Here is a 19,024-nt window from a genome sequence, read left to right as displayed (position 1 = left end):
ACCATTTCAAGTCAGGAAAGACTACAGAGCTATTATAGTTTTGAAGTTTTCAATAGTTGTTATTACTTTGTCTTTCATTTTGGTTTTGAGTTCAGTTTAGTTGAAGGCATGCATCAGCAGTTTTATTTCTATTTTTGAGTATTTGACTAGTTGTAGTTGAGTTTTTGTGTTAGTGTTTCAAGTATTGTGAGGAAAACCTTGATTTATAGTCGCGAAAGGGATAGGATAAAAGAATTCCTGACATAAAATGAAAAAAAAAACAGGGGTTTTATGCCAGTCAGTATCCACTATGTTGCATTGCCGCCCCCAACTGGAACTAGTTACTGTGTCATCAAGAGGTCAAACCAAACGGGACAAAGTGATACAGCAACCACAGCGCAAATAGAGGCAGAAAACACAGTGGGATTTTACCTGCAGTCATTGTAGTTTTGAAAACTGTTATTTTTATGTTTATTTCTCTTAACAAATTACATTTTTCACCATTTTGTTACCTTTAAATATTTTAGACATTTTATTTTGAAAGGAGGTAATACCTATTTATTTTTGTATTGCTCTTATACAATATATACTGCACTTTAAGCTGTTTACCCCTGATGATAATTTACATTTGCGTATTGTAGGCGAGGCCTGTGTTTGTGCTTTTTTTCTATAATTTCACCCGAAACAGTACCATTACTGCTACTGCTAATACTGAAACTACAGCCACTACCAGTACTAATAATATAACTGTAACAAACACCACAAGTGCTACAACCACAACTATTACTGCCAATGTCATCACTTCTTCATTTTCCGATACTTCTACTTTGGGAATCAGCGAAACAGTTCATGGTTTTACCAGCAGCAGTTCATCCTAAGTACCTGTACATTTATATATCTAAAAATATAATTCATACAATTATAAAGTATTATATAATAAAGATCTCGGCCTCAGTTTCACCCTCCACTCCTCCCCTGACTGCGGTATTCCATATACAGGTCTAGCCTGTCAGAAATAAACTGGCTATGAACTCTGCTGCAGCACTGCAATGTCCAGTTTCCATTAATAATTTTATAATAAAGTATTAAAATGGTCTATTTATAGCGAACCATTCGCCAGCTGTGGTTCATCTAAAATGGAGATCCAGATACTGCTGAGCAGACAATGAAGAAAATGTAAACATATCCTGGATGCACTTTTCACACTGTTCATGACTTTTTCTCTTGAATGCAGATTCAGTGCATCGGGACTTTTATCTCTGTGAACCTTGCACTCCTTACTACTTACTGGCAGTTTATGTTGCTGTTTGCATGCGGAACTTCGGCTGAGGAAGTGAGGCTTATTCAAATGTTTTACACACCAGAAGCTGCTTTCTTGAGTCAGGCAAGACTAGGTTGATCTAGATATACTGCTGAGATTCAAAGACACATCAGCAGTACGCCCCAAGTGATACTGGGTCTTTAAGGCCTATGATGATATCAATATAAACAATTTTTAAAGATTCAACAATAAAAAGTGGAACATTTTACAGTTGAAACCTAATCTTGTCAAGTTTCAATTGAAGTGAAAGCACATTTTGAAGTAAAATCTTGAAATGTAGCAATAAAGAAAATGCGAATTAGGGATGTGTCGATCAACTGAATGAGAACAAATAAACAAAGCTGCATAAATGTACTTTGGTCAGAAGATGGCATTGTAACGTATTGCTGTAGGCTAATCCGTCAGTAAACAGGAAAAGAAGTAGAGATAAAACAACAACAAAAAAGAGGTTGCTAATCGAGAGAAAATGGAGGGAAGTCTTCAGGAATTGGATTCATTGTTCAACTTATAATTGTTCTTTCAAGTCAAACAGGAAACAGCGGATCAGTCATGTGAGTTAAATGTTTGCTATGTCAGAACTTATTCAGAAAAGGCATTTCCATCTCCTGTTTAAGACACTACCTTATTTTTTTTTTTAAATGTGTGAATTTTTATAGAATTTTGGTGTTTCAATCAAGCTTTTCTCATGCAAATTTTTTAAATGAACAGATATATTTGTTGATGGAAACACATGTTCTCTTTAGAGATGCTATTTCTAAATACCCACACACCGAGTTTGGCAATTCTGTACTGCAAGTTCTTGTCAATCGGTGGACTTATATTGCATCTCCATTGCACTCTTTTTTAGTTTTCCATCAACAAAACTTAAGGATACTTTTGGTTCCAACTCGGTGGAGGTTCCAAGTGAGCTAAGAGGATACTAGAAGGCGGATTTAAAACACTGCAGAACACTGATTGGTCAAAGTGAAATGTCACTGGCAAAAAAGGGGGCATCCTGCTATCATCAAAGGGGAAAGCAATTTTGTTATTATTTCGAAAAGCACAAAAAAAACCTATGCTGTACACTTCACAAATTGCAGGCGATTCTCTGTTTGGCTGCCAATGGAAGTTTTCACCCGGTTTCACATTGAAAATCATGTCACAGGAGTTTCATGCAGCCGTCTTATGACAAGCAGCTGAGAATCGAACCTAGACTGAGGGGGGATTATCCACAGTGGGAAACAGAATAGAGAAATGGACCTGGTACCGAAAGTAAGCTGAGTCAAGTCGAGCAGAGCCAAGCCATGCAGAGCAAACAACACAATATACATCAATACCGATATAGCTGCAAAAAGATAATATTGGTTTTATCCGTCTAGCCCTGATCAGCAGAAGCCTTTGGGGCATTATTATATCTATATACATATTTATATTTGTTTAAAGGATTGTCTCCATTTGCTGGAAACCTAAATGTTATCCGGAGGGTATGTCAGATCATAAACAAAAACTGATGTTAAGGATTTATGAGGTCACATAGTAAGTCAACAGCAAGTTACTGGAAGGTTTAAGCCAAGATAAAAAGATAAGATATATGCTAGAACTTAATTCCAAAGAGAAATTGTTGTGCAGCAGTTGCAATACAAAGTAAGAAAGATTGCAGATAAAGCAAAATATAAGCAACAGAAGAAGAAAAATCAATACGGACCAAAAACATAATGTACGCAATGCCAGAAATGTGTCAAATATGTCCGAAAAATAATTAATTAATATTAATAAAAACAAACAGGCTAATGGTCCAAATCAAAAAGCCCATATCAGTGCTTTCCTGTATTGGACAATAAAGAAATGCTGGCAGAAACAACCAACTGTAGCAAACGACAGTTGTGGGAAAAATTTGAATAACAACAGGAAATGTCTATTGGGTCAAGACTGTAATAAACCTGTCGCGTGTTAATGTAACACTGAGGATGCCTGAGAGTCAGAATGTCACTCAGTGGAAGTGCAAAATCAACAGTCTTCACAGCTTCCACCCACAACTGTGGTCAAACACATACACATAATTACTATTCAGTCCGCCTTACTTTCCAGCTCTGCGTCAACTAAATATCACTGTGTATGGATTGAAATAAAAACAAAAACTAGAAGGGCACACAGAGAGTGCAGATCTCCACCAAGGCCATGCCCTGATACACTTCATTCAATATACCAAAGCATCACCAGAATGCATCAAACAGAGTTCAGGCTGCCTCCTCACTGCAAATTCAAACCATGCTAAAGTAACAACTGATACAAGTTGATTATTTGAATGCAACCACAATCAATCGTAGCAAAAAATATATTGAATTATACATATATAAGTGCTTAAACTCTTTACTATAATGTGTCTTAACATGTGCATTTTAATCTGTCTGTTATGCCTGCATGCAAGCTGCAGTTCAGGAAATATCAACAGGCCAAAGGTTTAAAACAGAGCATTACATTGAGCATATGTTACAGACATTTGTGACGTTTATTAATTATTTTTTCTTACTGACAAAATACCAGTATATGACTGCCTTAACTGACTAACCTCAACAGTAAGAATTCTGCCAATGCACCCCTATTGAACATTTAAAAATTTCAAAATAAACACTTTTTTTTTTTTTTTTTAATAATTATTTTTGCTCTCCCTGCTGAAAATGCAAAAAAAAAAAAAAAACCAAACCATACAGAGTCCGGACGCCAGATCTGAGATATAAGCCTGTCAAGATAACTACTTTTTGCTGGATGACATATTGCCCCAGAAAAAAAACAAATATTATTGTCATTTTTAGACCACTTTATGCCACTGATATAATGATAATAGTGGAATTCAACGAGCAATGATCTTTTAATTCTAAAAGAATATTCAGACAATTTATTTGGAATGGAAAAAAAAGAAAAGAAAAATATCCCAGAAAAATAATAATATTCCAAACAACCAAAACAACAAATTAAAATGAACTCTTAACAAAAATAACCCTTTCATTTTTTTTAAATCAAGTACTTCGCTCATTCTTTAACAAAGGCACTAAACTCAGTGGTTAGGACCTTTGTTACCATCTGCATCTTTTTTTCTGTTCATTTGGCTTGGTGCTGTTAAAAAAAACCCAATAAGACAACCGAAGTCTAGTTGGGAAAAACCTGCAGTTTTTATGGCATAAAATTGGCTAAAATATTGGTGTAATCCTTTTGAAAACAAACACATGTAAACATGACCAAGCTAATTTTTGCGAAGCTGGATATGATAATATTATCATTATACTGTGACAGGCCTACCGAGGTACATACCAGACTGTACATTTTGTATACCTTTCCCCCCATACTGTATTTTATTTTAAGGAAATTGCTATATTATGTAGAAAACATAATTTTATAAGTGTACTCTGAACAGACTGGGGACGTCGTTAAAAGAGACAGACACTGTTGGTTTGGGACTTTTCACTTGTCAACAGTGAGAAAATATAATATACAGAATTATCTTTCAAGGTGCTAAACAAATCTGACTTGAGAGTCTTCAAAACTTTTAAAAGCACCTGCTGACACCTCGAAGAGGCGAGGCGTGAATATTCCAGGGAAGCACTAACAGTGGTGAGTTGTGAAAAATATCGGAGACAGACACACTGCGCAGATAACCATCTGTCTCTATTGGTTTACTTGAAGCGCTGACAGTGATGACGAGCGAGAGGAGGCAGTGAGAAAGAACTACACCTGACGGGGTGAGCAGCTGCTTCAAGGTGGGAAATTCTGCTACTCAGCAACAGTAATGATGTTTATTTAGATATTTATTTTATACCTATTTTTTCTTTATTGTCTCAGTTACCATTTATAGACTTGGCTGACAATGTAAAACATTGTTTGAATAATGCAGTGTAAAAAAATGTTACACATTAGTTTTATGTTTGAGAAAGTAGCTCTCAAGGTACCTTCAAAAAAATATTATTAGAGCCTAACTGATAAGGGATTCTTGAGACTAATACTGATACTGATTTCAGAGTGGGAAACTAATCAGTGACCGATAATGTGGCCAATATAGTAATTTTTTGAGCTGGAATGAAAATAAACCTTCTTTTTGTGCACCGATTTTTCCCCACTCTGCAAATTTTCCCAGAGAGCTACCTTCTTAAACATAAAACTTAATTAAATCATATGCAACATTGTTATACATTATTAAACAATGTATAACATTGTCAGTCAATTCTATAAATGAGGAAATATAGAATAAATAGGAATAAAACAGATAGCTAAATAAACATCCTTACTGTTGGGATTCAGTCATTTGCTTTTTTTTTTTTTTTTTTTAAACCCACAAATAAATAAATGAATGAATAGCTAACAACATTTCTAAATCATGCCAAGTAACATTTTCTGCATTATATATTTTGTAAGAAAAAAAAGTTTCCATAACGACACATATCGGACAACATATGCATGATACTGATAGGCCTTTGATAGGCAAATATCAGCCGATGATATCTGTCAAGTGATACATCTGTCAGGCTCTAATTTCTATATCAGGCACCATATGACTACACATTTACTGCCACTTTGAGAATTTAAATCTAAATAATTTCTCCTGTGGGTGAAAAGGTAATATTACAGTTCCTGTGCTGTGTAAGAAGATGGGGCCTCAGCTACATGTGAGCACTTATCTCTTCTTCACTGAAGGCTGCAGATGTACTCAAAGAGAGAGGTAATGAAACTTGTGATGCTAATGCAGCTGCACTTGAGCTGGGCTATTTTTAGGAGAGATCTCTGCCGTGGGGGCCTCCACTGCCTTCTGCCTGTGTTTGTTTCTGGGCTCACTGTGGCTCTAGGTGTTTTTAAAAATGTATGGCGGAGGAAACGTAACGCTACAGAGGCAGGTGGCTGTTAGCAGCAGTGCGAGGGGTGAGAGAGAGAGAGAGAGAGAGAGAGAGAGAGAGAGAGAGAGAGAGAGAGAGAGAGAGAGAGAGAGAGAGAGAGAGAGAGAGAGAGAGAGAGAGAGAGAGAAAAGAGTGAGAAATAAAAGCAGTAATCAGCTCAGGCCTCAACGCTTTACTGCACTAATTCTACTGGTGGAAAAAGTGTATCCATGACAACACGCCGGCAATATGATTACTCCTTTTTCTGCTGAGAGTGATGAAACACATTCACATCACGCTGGACCTGCCCTTATTGCCCTGTCTGAGGCTGTTGATTGTCTGGAACCGCAAGATGAATGTGTGTGTGTGTGTGTGTGTGTGTGTGTGTGTGTGTGTGTGGAGGAGGAGGAGGCGTGAACGTCCTTGTTGCTCTCTGCACTCCAGCTCTCAGTCTTGCATGTCTAGACATGTCAATATTCTCGCCCTTTTAAAGTTTCAGAGTGAAACACCCCTTAACTCTCTCTCTCTCACACACGCACACACACACACACACAGATATGAGAAAGGGTGACACCCCTTGCACACGCACACTCAGTAGCTGACACTACTACACAGCCTGAGTCACAAATTACACACACAACGCAGCGGCAGTTCTGGGTGGCTGATATATCAAACCTTTCTGATCTGCACGCCTCGGAGGAAAAAAAGGTTTCACTCTGATATCACCCGTACTGCCTGAAGCGAATCAAGAAGTACTAATTTAATCAGTAAAGGGTTGAGAAATACTAAACATTATGTTTTATGCACCGGCCAAATTTGAGATTTTTAATTATTTTGCTTCCATAGCATGTCCTCTTTCAGAGTAGTGGAAATAAACCATCCAAAATAAACATTTAGGTGTTTACTGTACTGCACTCAATGTATTTGCCTCTGTAGATTTCTCCTAAATTCACCTAAAGTTTGCATAAAATAATGCCCAATTTGCATATTTAAAACATATAATACAATAGAATTTCAGAAAACTTAGTAGTACAAAAAATAATTGTGTAACTGGGTAAGTTTCATGGTGATAACAGTTGCTGTAGTGTCTTGCAAAACGTGGAATTTTAATAAGAGAAAGTTTGTTTTCTCAAAATAATTTTTTCTCATACCCTGAGCCAGAATCTCCACTTCAGTAGCATTTACATACAATAACTTTAATTTTGTTTCATTTTTATTCTGAAGTTTTTTACAAACTAGTTTGTGTATATATCATTTATAGCTTGATTTACAGACCATTTAATTGCTAAAAACATAAAAATGTAATTTATTATTGCTGCTAACATTATTTTCCGATTCATAGTTTGATAAAATGTGATATATGTCACCTATATAATTTTGAAGCCAGCTTTATCCAATTTTCAGACTTATGGTCTGGAAGACATAATTTAAAAATGTATGCAAATTTGAACATAGTTAATAAGATAGTATCTCATTTGTATGTTCAAACATACATTTCCATACGACTTGTAATACAAAAAAGAACTGCTCAATTATAAGTAATAAACTGGGGACGTTTTATGGTAAAATCTACTAGTTAAAGTGTTTACCCTATCCAGATCCTCATGCTATAAATCTGATACTTTTGTACAGTGGTGAAAATAGTATTCAGATACCTTACTGAGGTAAAAGTACTAATACCACACTGTGAAATTACTCCACTACAAGTAAAAGTCCTGCATTCAAAACTTACTGAAGTAAAAGTACAAAAGTATCAGCATCAAAATTTACTTAAAGTAACAAAAGCAAAAGTACTAGTAATGCAGAATGGCCCCACTCAGACTGTTATGTATGTTCTAAATATATTATTGGATTATTATTATCGATGTATTTTTGTAAGCAGCGTTATCATTTTTGTAAAGATAGGGCTCATTTTAACTACTTAATATACTGTTATGAAGTTTAATTAAAAAATAATGTGTAATCACTTTAAATTGATCATGTTTTTCATGTTAAATCTCGACCTGAAAAGTAACTAAAGCTGTCAGCTAAAAATTATAATATTTATCTCAAAATGTAGGACCAGAAGTATAAAGGTTCATAAAATGGAAATACTCAAGTAAAGTAAAAGTACCTGAAAGTACAGTACTTGAATATATGTACTTTGTTGCATTCCATCACTGCTTCTAAGTTTATGGCTTGAAACAAATCTTCTGTAGCTGCAACCATGCCTTCTGAAAGAATAAATTAACTGAAAAGTGCCCTGCAGGTTTTTATCATCTATGACTTAGAAGTGTAATACAACCTCTTGTTTTATCAAATGTTAGAATAAACTGTGACTCTCAGCCAAAACCTGTCTGCACTGAGACAAATTCACGTTCACTTATTACACTTTCAGTTTTCAGATTTAGAACGTGTTGTGCTGAAATGACACAAAATGAGAAATACTGCATTTCAAAATGGAAACTATCTTCCTCATTCCTATATTCAAAGTAGCATTTCTGAGTTTGGGCTGTAATATTGCAACGTTGGCATGGAAACAAGCACACAGTATATGATTAACCCAAACACCTCTATTTCACAGCGGCCAATTTTCTTATATCCAACAGAGTGCTCACAAAGCTGGCAAAAACATTTTCACAACAGACTTTTGTCCAAATACATACTCCGAAAGAGAGTATACAAAATAGCATATAAGAGTAACTTCAACCCCTTTTTATCCTCATTCATCCTCATTATATTCTGTCTGCATTAACTGCTCCACTAGTAATTAAAGAAGGTAATGAGAAAATAAACACAATATATGTCTATAGAACACCAAAATTTACTGTAGGACTAAAACTTATAAATCATCAATCATACAAAATAAACGAATTAAATTGAATTAATATGCCAATGAAACAAAACGAATTAAATGTATCAAAGATAATATTACATTAAATATAGGCATGATTAAAGAATTGTTAAAATGTGACATAAATTGTATAAATTCTCTTTAATTCATGTATTTATCTTTGCATTAATTCCTCTATTTCTTTACCATTTTTATTAAATTTTCCCTTTTCTGTTTTATTTATTATTCTTTTTTAATGTATTTTTCTGCACTGTTTCCTCTTTGCATTTTCCCCATATTTACAAAAATTACATATCAATTTATTTATTGAGCTATTTATTTAATGAGCAGCTTCCCTCTTCCTTGGGTCAAATAAGAATGTCCAAAAAAAGCCAACAACTTATAACTTTAAAAAACTTGTTAGCAAGAATGCAAATAGTTTCCCTGTGGTCACTGTGGCTGCTTTTAAGAGAGTCATTGATAAAGCAACTATAAAGTGTGAGCATTTCTTATAAAACAAAAGCAGCCTGAAGCAGTCTCAAAGAATCTCAACTCAAATATCTGTGAAAATGTAGTATATGCCACATACACCTAGTAAATATCAATAACCCAATAAAAACTCCTCGAAGCTCGGAGTTTCCTCCTAAAAAAAGGTCAAAAAGTACGAGAAATGCAGATCAAAGCAGCAAAAAAGCCTCCTTTGAAGATGGTTTCTTTCTTACACTGCATGCAAACAATAGTAGAGTGTATATGAGTCATAGCCATAGCACTCTGATGACACTCCTGTAACTCTAGAGAGATAATGAAAGCGAGAATAACTGGGCTAGAGTACATAAGCTCCAGTCTGCTGCACATCCCTTCCTACTTTACAGTATAGCAGAAGTGTGGCTCAGCAGACTTTGTATCTGATGTGAACAAAGGTCAAAGCCGCAGTGCCATGATGAGCTCTCATTCCATCTCCCCGCCCTTACTCACCAGTCCCCGGCCGTCCCATGATGATTTGCTTGCGTGGAGCCGGGTGAGGCGACTCAGCTGGCAGTATGAGCGGCAGCAGGGCGGTCGGCGTGGGGTGACAGGCTACCGGCTGTGGCAGCCCCCCTCCAGAGGCATCCTGGTGTCCCTCAGGTTTCCTCTCCCGCTCCCTGCCTCCAGAACCAGAGGAGGACAGGATGGAGCCTGATGAAGTGGGCATCGTGGAGGGGCTGGACAGGGCAGTGTGGCCCACTGCGGCTGGAGTCAGGGACTGGAGGAGGCATCAAAAAGGCATTTTTAGCATTTGCAGTGATCTAACTCATGCCAATAGTAGATGCATAACTTCTTTCAAAAATAATATTCAACTAAAAATAAATCATATGAGAATTAAATACTTAAAAGATAGCAGCTACTCAATCTACTCCTGCAGCATAATCCACCTCTCTGCTGTTAATCCATTTGTTCAGTCCGTTCCTAACACTCAGAGAGTCTTCACAACACAACTAATAACACTACTTCCATGTCACGCTATTGACTTAAGTGCGGGAGTGGTTTTAGAGGTTTCTGAGATCATTTTGATAACTAAAGAGTGCGGTCTAGACCTGTTCTATATGAGAAGTGCTATGGCATAACTTCTGTTGTAACTTGGAGCTTTATAAATGATATTGACTTGAAATGAATCTGTGTCTACACTGGACTCTGCTTTGCTGTGAATCCAAGCTGACTTGGAGCAAGTTACAAACAAAGGGCCAACTAAAAGGCCTATCAGCATTAGTAACTGTTACTAAAAATATAGATTTTTTTTAAGTGGAGTAATCTTTTAATTTCTTTTCAAGGGGAAATTCACAGTCACTAACAGAATTATACAGATTCTACATTGCCCACTTTTTGGACACTTTTGAAAGAACAATCTTTTCCAACAGCATTTATTTTTACATTCTTGTGATTAAAAATATGTAATACTATTAAATGGATGTCATGAAAGCCCTTGATACAAACTGTAATAGGGTTGGGACAGTATATACCATGATCAAAAATATATTTTTTTGCTGTACCATTGCTTTATGACATAATATTGCTATTGTTACATAGAATAACATTTAATTATAAGATTTTATCAATATGGCCAATTCATAAACTGTGCACAACCCTTTCCCACCCTACAAAACAAAAAATAGTGACTTTCTCACCGAGCTGGAGGTGACCAGGACGAGAGTGGATGTGGGGTTGCGCAGGAGAACTGCTCCGTTAGTGGTGGCCCCATTGATGGGGACGGGGACCTGCAGGCCCGGTGGAGCTGTGTGTTGGGGCTGGCTGTGCTCTCTGGACCTGCTCCGCTCTCTCCTCCCTAACGGGCCGTCAGAGAACTTGGCCAGGGGGACATCTGGGTTGCGGACAATAACCGGAGAATCTCTGAGGGGCACAATGCGGCGTGGGGACGGTTCCTGGGGCAGCGGGGAGGGAGGAGTGGGAGAGACCAGCATGGGTGGAGGCGTGGAGGCAGCGGAGGATGGCGGCCTGCTGGTGGCGCTACGAGGCCGAGGGAAGGAGAGGGAGGACGGGGTTGTGGGCTGACTCTGGGGGGAGAGGACTCGGAAGGCGGCAGGGTTGTGGCCCAGGGTCGGGTCTCCAACCATTCCACCCCCCATGTTCACCAGCTGCTGCTGCTCAGGTTTGGTCTGGTAGTCCTGGGTTGTGGGCAGCGGAGGGGGTGGGTGGGTGTCCAGCTTCCTCTTGCTGGGGCTCATGGGGACCGTGAAAGTGAGGTTGGTCTGGAAAGTGGGCACGATACCAGACAGATGGCGCTCTCGCTCAACACCTGGTGTACCCATCTTAGTGCCGCTCAGCTGGCGATGTCGCCGTGGAGTAAGGGAGGCAGGAGCAGTGATGGGGCTGAAATTGGCAGGTCGGAAGCCGAAGAGCGGAGAGGGTGAGGGCGATGGGGTCGGGGAGAAGGGCGACTGGTTGGAGATAGGAGAGTATGAGGGCGTGCCTGAGCGGGAGCCCCCAAGGGACACCAACATGGTCGCTGCCTCACACTCATCGAAGTCGAAACGAGAGAGGTCCTGGGGGAGCAGAGAGGGAAGGACCAGGCGGGGGCGGGAGTCTCCTCCACGGCTGCTGGCCTCGCTGCTTTCACGTGACGTCTCATCCCAGTCAAACTCTGAGCTAGCTCTGCCACCGCTCAGTCGGAGGTCAGATGGCGTCAGGGTCCCGGTGCTGCTGGCTCCACCCCGCTCCCGGCTGCCTCCACTGGCCTCCATCTCCTTGGTCCTCATGGAGAGGTGTCTGGAGCAGTATCCTCGCCTCTGGGACTCTTTAGAGCAGCCCTCCCTGGAGCACAACCTCCTCCACTGCTTCCCGTTGAACTTCTTACGGATGCCTGTTGGCGTGCACACCACATCTCCCTTCTTGTACTTCTGCTGGGCAGCTGTCAGCGGGGTGCGGGAACGTGAGGAGGAGGAGGAGGTTGAACCTGATCCAGATCCACCGCCACCACCTGCTCCTCCACTGGAAGAACCGCCTCCTGAGGCCTTCTCTACTCTGGAGGAGGATGCAGTGGAAGAGGACATGGGAGGGAGAGGAGGCAGCTGAGGGGTGGTGATGACAGCACCAGCTGCTGCAGCTGCTGCGGTTGCTGGGTCAAGGCCTAATAGGACAGGTGAAGGAGGAGGGTGGGGGTTCAAGGCCAGGTGTGCAGGGGGAATCCCGATGCCCCGCACCACAGACAGGTGGGGATTGAGGTAGCCAGGCGGGGGTTTAGAGACAATGTGGCGGTGTTGGGGAACTGCCATTGGTTTGGCCCCAGGTATGATCGCCCCCATTGGGAGCATGTTAAAGTGGGACACCTCCATGTCTTCTTCAGGGGTGAGTGGCATGTACGGGTGGTGTTGCTGCTGTTGTTGGAGCTGCTGCTTTGCACTGTTCTCCCTTTCTCGCTCTCTTTCCCTCTCTCTTTCCTGGTTTCTCTGGAGGTCCCTCTCCCTCTCCAAGTCTTTCTCCATTTCCCACTCTCTGCCTGGAGCCAGGCTGAGGACAGACGCTGGGGTTACTGGGGAGGTGATGTTGTGGCTTGCTGCGGATGAAACGGGGACCATGCCTGGGTATGGGATTCCTCTACCCAACACTGACGCCACGCCGGGTGTCATCCCCCGGCTCAAACGACACACCTCCTGTTCCACATCTATCTCCTCCCTATCCTCCCGCTCTCTTTCCTTGTCTCTGGCCTCCTCTTCTCCATCTCGTCCTCCTCCAGACGGCAGATCCAGGTCCCAAGGTGGCACCAGAAGCCGGAGTGTTTGTCTAGAGACCCACACTGCCTGGGTACCACAAGCTGTCCCTCTGCCGTCCTCTTCATCATCCACAGAGTCAGGTCTTTCCTCAGACAGCAGGACACGGTAGCGGTTGGCCACTGCAGGGTGTGTGTCCACCTGGGTCACCACACCTTCTCGGTACCACTGCCACTGGCCCTCACTGCCCTCCTCATTGCCAAATGGTACGCAGACACGGGTGCCAATAGCTATTGGATGGACACCAGGTGGTGAGGCATCTAGGATAATGTCAACCACCCCTGGGGGGCTGTCATGTCTATACGGGTAACGCCACAGAGTCTTTTCGCCATTCAGTTGCACCTCCAGGCTTCCATATTCACCGCTGACCTTGCGAACCACTCCAGCCCGGAACACCATGTCCCCCCCTTCATCCCTCCTTTCGCTACCTCCCTCCTCATCACTTCTTCTCCTGAGCTGGCGAGCGAGGACACGCTGATTCTTCAGCCCTTTGGCGAGGGCGTCCGACAGTGCATCAGGGAGACTAGGTGGAGCGTGTGTGGACATCTGTGTGTGGGGGTGTGAGTCGCCTACTACCTCCAGGTCAGCTGAGTGTTCGCTGGCCGTGTCTGTTGAGGAGCAGCGAGGCAAGGGACTGGGCGACACTCGCTCCACATCCCTCACCCCTTCAACACCTCCAGGCCGTTCCCTGTCCCCTCCCAGAGACAGGATCGGGGGTCCTGGAGAGCCGCCCTGAGGCCCCTCCCTGCCAGTGGTCCTGCTGTGGAAGTCGTCCATCAGGCTCCTGCTCTGACTGTTGCCATCAGGGTGTGAGACACAGATGTCGCTTCCTGAACCCGTTGACCCGTGGTTGATGACTCCGCCACTAAGAGGCAAAGGAGGGGGCGTGCTGGATGAAGGGTTGCTATGGTTACCAGTAGCAGACATGCAGTGTTCAGAGGTGTACTTCTTCTTGGGAACACGGGCCTTGAAGGTGGCTGTTTTTCGGCTGGAGGCGGGGTTCGGGCTGTTGTTGGCGCTTGGTGTACTACTGTTACTACAGCTGCTGCCACCGCTGTCACTGTGGCTGCTGCCGCTCACAGCTGACCTTCCAGGATCCATCACCAGTGATACCGTCGTTTCTGACAGGCCTTCTCTGTGAAGCCCCTCCCCCTCTGAAGAGTCCCGCACTCTGATTGGATCTGTCTGGGAGGACTCTGAATGTGAATTAGAAGAATATGAAGACGAGGGAGTTCGGTTCTGTGGGGATCTGCTTCTGTCTCTGTTCTCGTCTGAGTCTCTCTTCTCCCCTCCTTCTGGGGCATCCCCAGCTCCGCGACGCTTCCCCCCTTTGGCCCGGGTGGAGGGAGGAGAGCGCCGGCCCTGCTTTTTTATCGGCTTCATCTTTTCATCTAGCTCGCCTGTTCTCCAAACAAGGCTTTTTATTTATTTATCCCAGAGATTCTCTTTGGCGTTCCTCTCTTGCTCTGCCTCGTGTTTTTTCTTCTTTCCTCCTCCTTTCTATTCTCTCTATTTTCCTCCTCTGCCAGGGCCTCTCTCTCTCATCCTGTCTTGTCTTCGTTGCGCGACTTCGGCACTTGCCCACCTTATTCCAGAGACTCTGAAAGAAAGAGAACAGGGAGTGTGGGTTACTCATGTGGCAAACACATTCAGACATGCACAAAGCCCATTCATCACGAAAGATAGCTACTAACTGCATGGCTAAGAGACGAAAAGTGACTGGTCAAATCAAAATAATTAATCACTTTAATTATTAAAAACATCAGTAACTCAAAATAAGAGCAAAGCAAAGAAGGACTTTGTGATCACCAAAAATAGGAGTAATAAACAGTTAAACAGTAATTCTAAAAAATGTATTACCTGCTAAATGATGCACCATCGTACTATAGTAGTGATGAATATGACTCATCTACAAATTCATTACACATTAATACATTACATAACAGGTTCTACTCACATTACACAAGGCCTGCATCCATACCAGGTAGATATTGAAAACAGGAGGCCATATTGTAGGGTAAACACAATGTAGGCTTACAACACAGTATGGAAATAGTGAGGAGCACTTTGCAATTTGCCCAGACAAGCCTTTCTGCATGCACACACACTCTTTCACACACACTACTTCTTGGCCGGGGCAGTAGAGGCGGGGGAATTCCTTCTTCGCTCACATACTGAAACCCTCCCTTTCTCTCTCTCTCTCGCTCTCTCTCTCTCTGTGGCGACCTTTATCTATGTATTTCAAAGCAGAGTCAATCCGCCCCTACAAACTCCATTTCCTGTGGAAGACCATTACCTAACTTCCCGTTACTTTATTCCTCCCTCTCTAACTCTCTCTCTCTCACTCACTTTGCTACTATTACACTTTCATTCTTATCCCCTGTCTGCCTTCTCTCTCCGATATTGATTTCTACCTCTAGTATCTCTTTTTCTCTCCTCTCCTTACACTTAGTCGCTATCCTCATTTTGTGCTGCAGTCATCCAGAAAAGCAGAGTTGTTCCGAATAATTGTTATTCCACACCAGAGCCATTCAGCATCGCTCTTAGCCATGCCAGAGTCATTCAGAATATCTCCTATTCCGCACCGGACTCATTCACAGTTCTGCCTCGGTGTAGAAAAGTAAAACAGATTGATTTTGCTGACTTGTTGAACGGGAGACTGTTGTCATTTAACTGGTTTGTTTGCTGTGTGGCTGATACGCGCGGGACTTGCCTCGGGTCCTAGCTGCTGTGTGCTCTGCCTCATTTCTTCCAATACAAGAGTCTCCACAGAGCTATGAGTGCCAGAAAAATGTTAACAACAAGTGTATAAGAGGGAGAATCAAAACACCCCCTATATGCACTGTCGTCTTTCTGATAGTTCTCTCTCCAACTGTGATATTCACTGTCAAAAATGTTCGGGATTGATGGCTGTCATCCACCACTAGACATGTCTACTTGTCAGTGACTGTTTGACTGTCTGTTAACTTCCATGTCTGCCTGTCTGTCCCTGTTTCTACATCCATCCTCCCACCAGTCTCTTTCTCTCTGTCTGCATGTCTCTTTTCCCTTATGCTGCCTTCCTGTTTGTCTGTGAGTGCCCGCATTCATTCAGGTCCTTTTAATATCTTGCACATCATAATGGCTAGAAAGAAATCCATTTTCAGAGATGAGTGCTGCCTGTCTCAAGGCCACACACACACAGCAAACATCTATGTGATGATAGTTGATAGTGCACACAGAGCGATACAGAGCTAATAGCCACCTCTGTCCTCTATGTAAATCCCTATTTAGGACAGACAGCTGTAGAGCAGCCACCATAAAATAATTTGGCAGCCAGCCTTACTTGGTCACGATAGAGGTATGCTACGTGTGTTTACTCAGTAGTGCACTGTGTACAACAGCTGGTGTCAGAGTCATGGGCCTAATGATAACAGCTTAAAGACAAACTGACGCAACTCACACTCCCCTTCGTGAAATATGGAGCAAGGAAGTCCATATGGAAGCTATAGTAGGCCTCCTATGTTTCATGTTCAGTTATCAAAGCGGAGTACTTTCTGCTCATCAGGTATACATAATGCGCAGGTTAACAAGTTCAGTCATGTTTTATTTGCAGAAAAGCTTTTAATGGGTTACCACAAATACATGGTAAGTATGACTGCGGGCGGTATTTAGCTTGATATAAGTCATGTGAGGTGACAAAAACATGAACTGCTGCTTTTCTGGATGTATAATTTAGTTCAGCTAACTGTCCGGTTATACATCATGGTTTAATCACATTTTCGACCACAACTGGGCTACAACAAATTAATAACAACGTAAGCAAAATGCAAATGAATACTGTATAAAGTATATACATATTTATGCTGTAAATATAGAATAAAACTACATATGCGCTCCACAAATGTTTGCCAGCCTTGCCCTAAATTCACTCACTCACTCTACACTAATTCACTATCACAAGGGAATACAGACATAGTGGTGAACTTTTCACACCATTCAGTCCCTTTATACTATGTTTTAACCTCCAATGGAGTTGCCAAATCATTACTAATGGTATATTTTTGATCCTCACCAAACGGCATGACATGTAAAAGTTTGTAACAGGAGTACTACTGTGCTACAGGCCAGGGTTCATAAAACTATATTGACATAATCATAAGCCAGAGTAGATAACATCAGTTAAAGGCCTAAAGCGCAAAATGCAAACTACAGGAGGTGATGTCGTCACCTCTGGTTTAGCTGGATAGTACCGTGTATGTGTCAAGCCCTCGTAGTACCGCGATTACTACCAGTTTTACTCCACAACACAGCAGGCCGTGGCGTGCAGCGACCAGGCCTCAACTACACACAAGGCCGCTTGGAAATCCTCAACTCCTTGTCACCAGGAAATAACCGGTTTAACGGGCATATTAACCCTTAATACCATACAATACGGCTCATACTCCCTGTGCTGCATGACAGTGTGAAATGCCCCAAACAGATGAACGCGTTTACTTTGTCAATCCACTCCACAGTCACACACACAACACCAGCGACAAACAAGCAGACAAAGTCGGGTTTGTTTGGCCCATCCGAAAGTGACAGTCGTCTGAAAATATAGCTAAAGCTGCCCGGATAACTTTGTGCTGACCCTCGTCGTCATTTGCATTATTGCAACCGAGATAAGAGAAGGAGAAAGTGTCAATATGTGGCCACAAACTAGTCCAAGGAGAAGGCCCCTCGAGCCCCTCAAAAACACATTAATTGAAACAGCCACGTTGATTCATGAAAAAGAGGAAGAAAATATGTGAGACAGAGGAGGAGGAGGTATGACAAGCGAGTTTTCGAGGTTTTGATACAACGCAGGAAAAAATAACAGTTGTTCTAGGAAGTCCAACGGCAGTTATGGCGTTGAATTTATTTCTAGTGGAAAAGTTTCAAGCTCACTATGTCTATCCGCACCGCTCCCTTTTTTTCGCAGAAGACACCCAATCCGCCCTCTACTCCTCTCCGTAGGCCACCCAGATATCGGAAAATATGCTGATCAGCTCAACTGCTAACACTGTTTATGGCCACAGTAAACATGAACAACGTTAGCAGCTCGGCAAAAGCACAACAAGCCCCACTGCAGTGCTGCAGGAGAAAGATTTGTGGGCAGCTTATACTCACCAGAGCTAATATAGTACCCCTGGGTGATTTTCTGTTGAGTCCGCCGGGTAAAATAGGGCAGGGTGGCCGGTCGTCCGCAGCTGCCAATTAGCGGCCGTTCATATTTCTCCGGCAAAGCAACTTAAAAGGAGGAAAAACTACTGCCCTGTACATTCTACACTACAGTCGCAAAATGGTGAATGAAGCCCCAAAGCCTTGACAACCAGCCCGAGCGACCAATCGCGGAGCACGAACGCTTACAGTAGCCAATGGGATGGCGCGGGGGCGGAGCCACGCGTCAAAGTAAAATTGATGGACGGCGCTCCGCAGCCAATTACAGTGTGGGAAAACACAGAACAGCTGTTGGGAGAGCGAGGCTGCGGCGGCCAATGGGGCTCCTCTGTGGGCATGTCTGTGACTTATAGAGGCACGCAGGACGGGACTGTAATCTTTCTCTCTTCTTCTTCTCATCCCCTCTTCATTTGTCTACAAAAACGAAGAGAAAAAAGGGGCGGCTGTCTGTCCCTTTTTCAAACATATTAGACTTATTTAATCTGATTAAGAACACACTGACATGCAATTGTCAAAATTAATTTAGATCAATATGTCATGCTCATAGCTGTCGCATATATTATAACTTCAACTTCACAGCTCTAACTGACTTATTATTCATCTGCACGCCTGTAGTTTCTCCACTGTG

The 19,024-nt window shown here is 42.2% G+C and overlaps 1 protein-coding gene across 2 annotated transcripts in view; it reads right to left on the bottom strand.

Annotated features, from left to right (window-relative positions):
* The window catches only part of cica (capicua transcriptional repressor a), a 46,664-nt gene extending 28,008 nt beyond the window's left edge, over positions 1 to 18,656 (bottom strand). For both annotated transcript variants that reach the window (XM_059350678.1, XM_059350679.1), the window contains exons 1-3: positions 18,346 to 18,656; positions 11,116 to 14,815; positions 9,929 to 10,196 (exon numbers count right to left, since the gene is read on the bottom strand). In XM_059350678.1, coding sequence (XP_059206661.1) covers positions 9,929 to 10,196; positions 11,116 to 14,598 — 3,751 coding nt within the window. In that variant the 5' untranslated portion in view covers positions 14,599 to 14,815; positions 18,346 to 18,656. The remainder of the gene's footprint in view (positions 1 to 9,928; positions 10,197 to 11,115; positions 14,816 to 18,345) is intronic.
* Between the last annotated feature and the right edge of the window lie 368 nt (positions 18,657 to 19,024).

The sequence above is a fragment of the Centropristis striata genome, chromosome 14 (genome assembly GCF_030273125.1).
Source record: "Centropristis striata isolate RG_2023a ecotype Rhode Island chromosome 14, C.striata_1.0, whole genome shotgun sequence".
NCBI lineage: Eukaryota > Metazoa > Chordata > Actinopteri > Perciformes > Serranidae > Centropristis > Centropristis striata.
The sequence above is the reverse complement of the archived record's forward strand: the minus strand, read 5'-3'. Positions and strand labels throughout refer to the sequence as shown.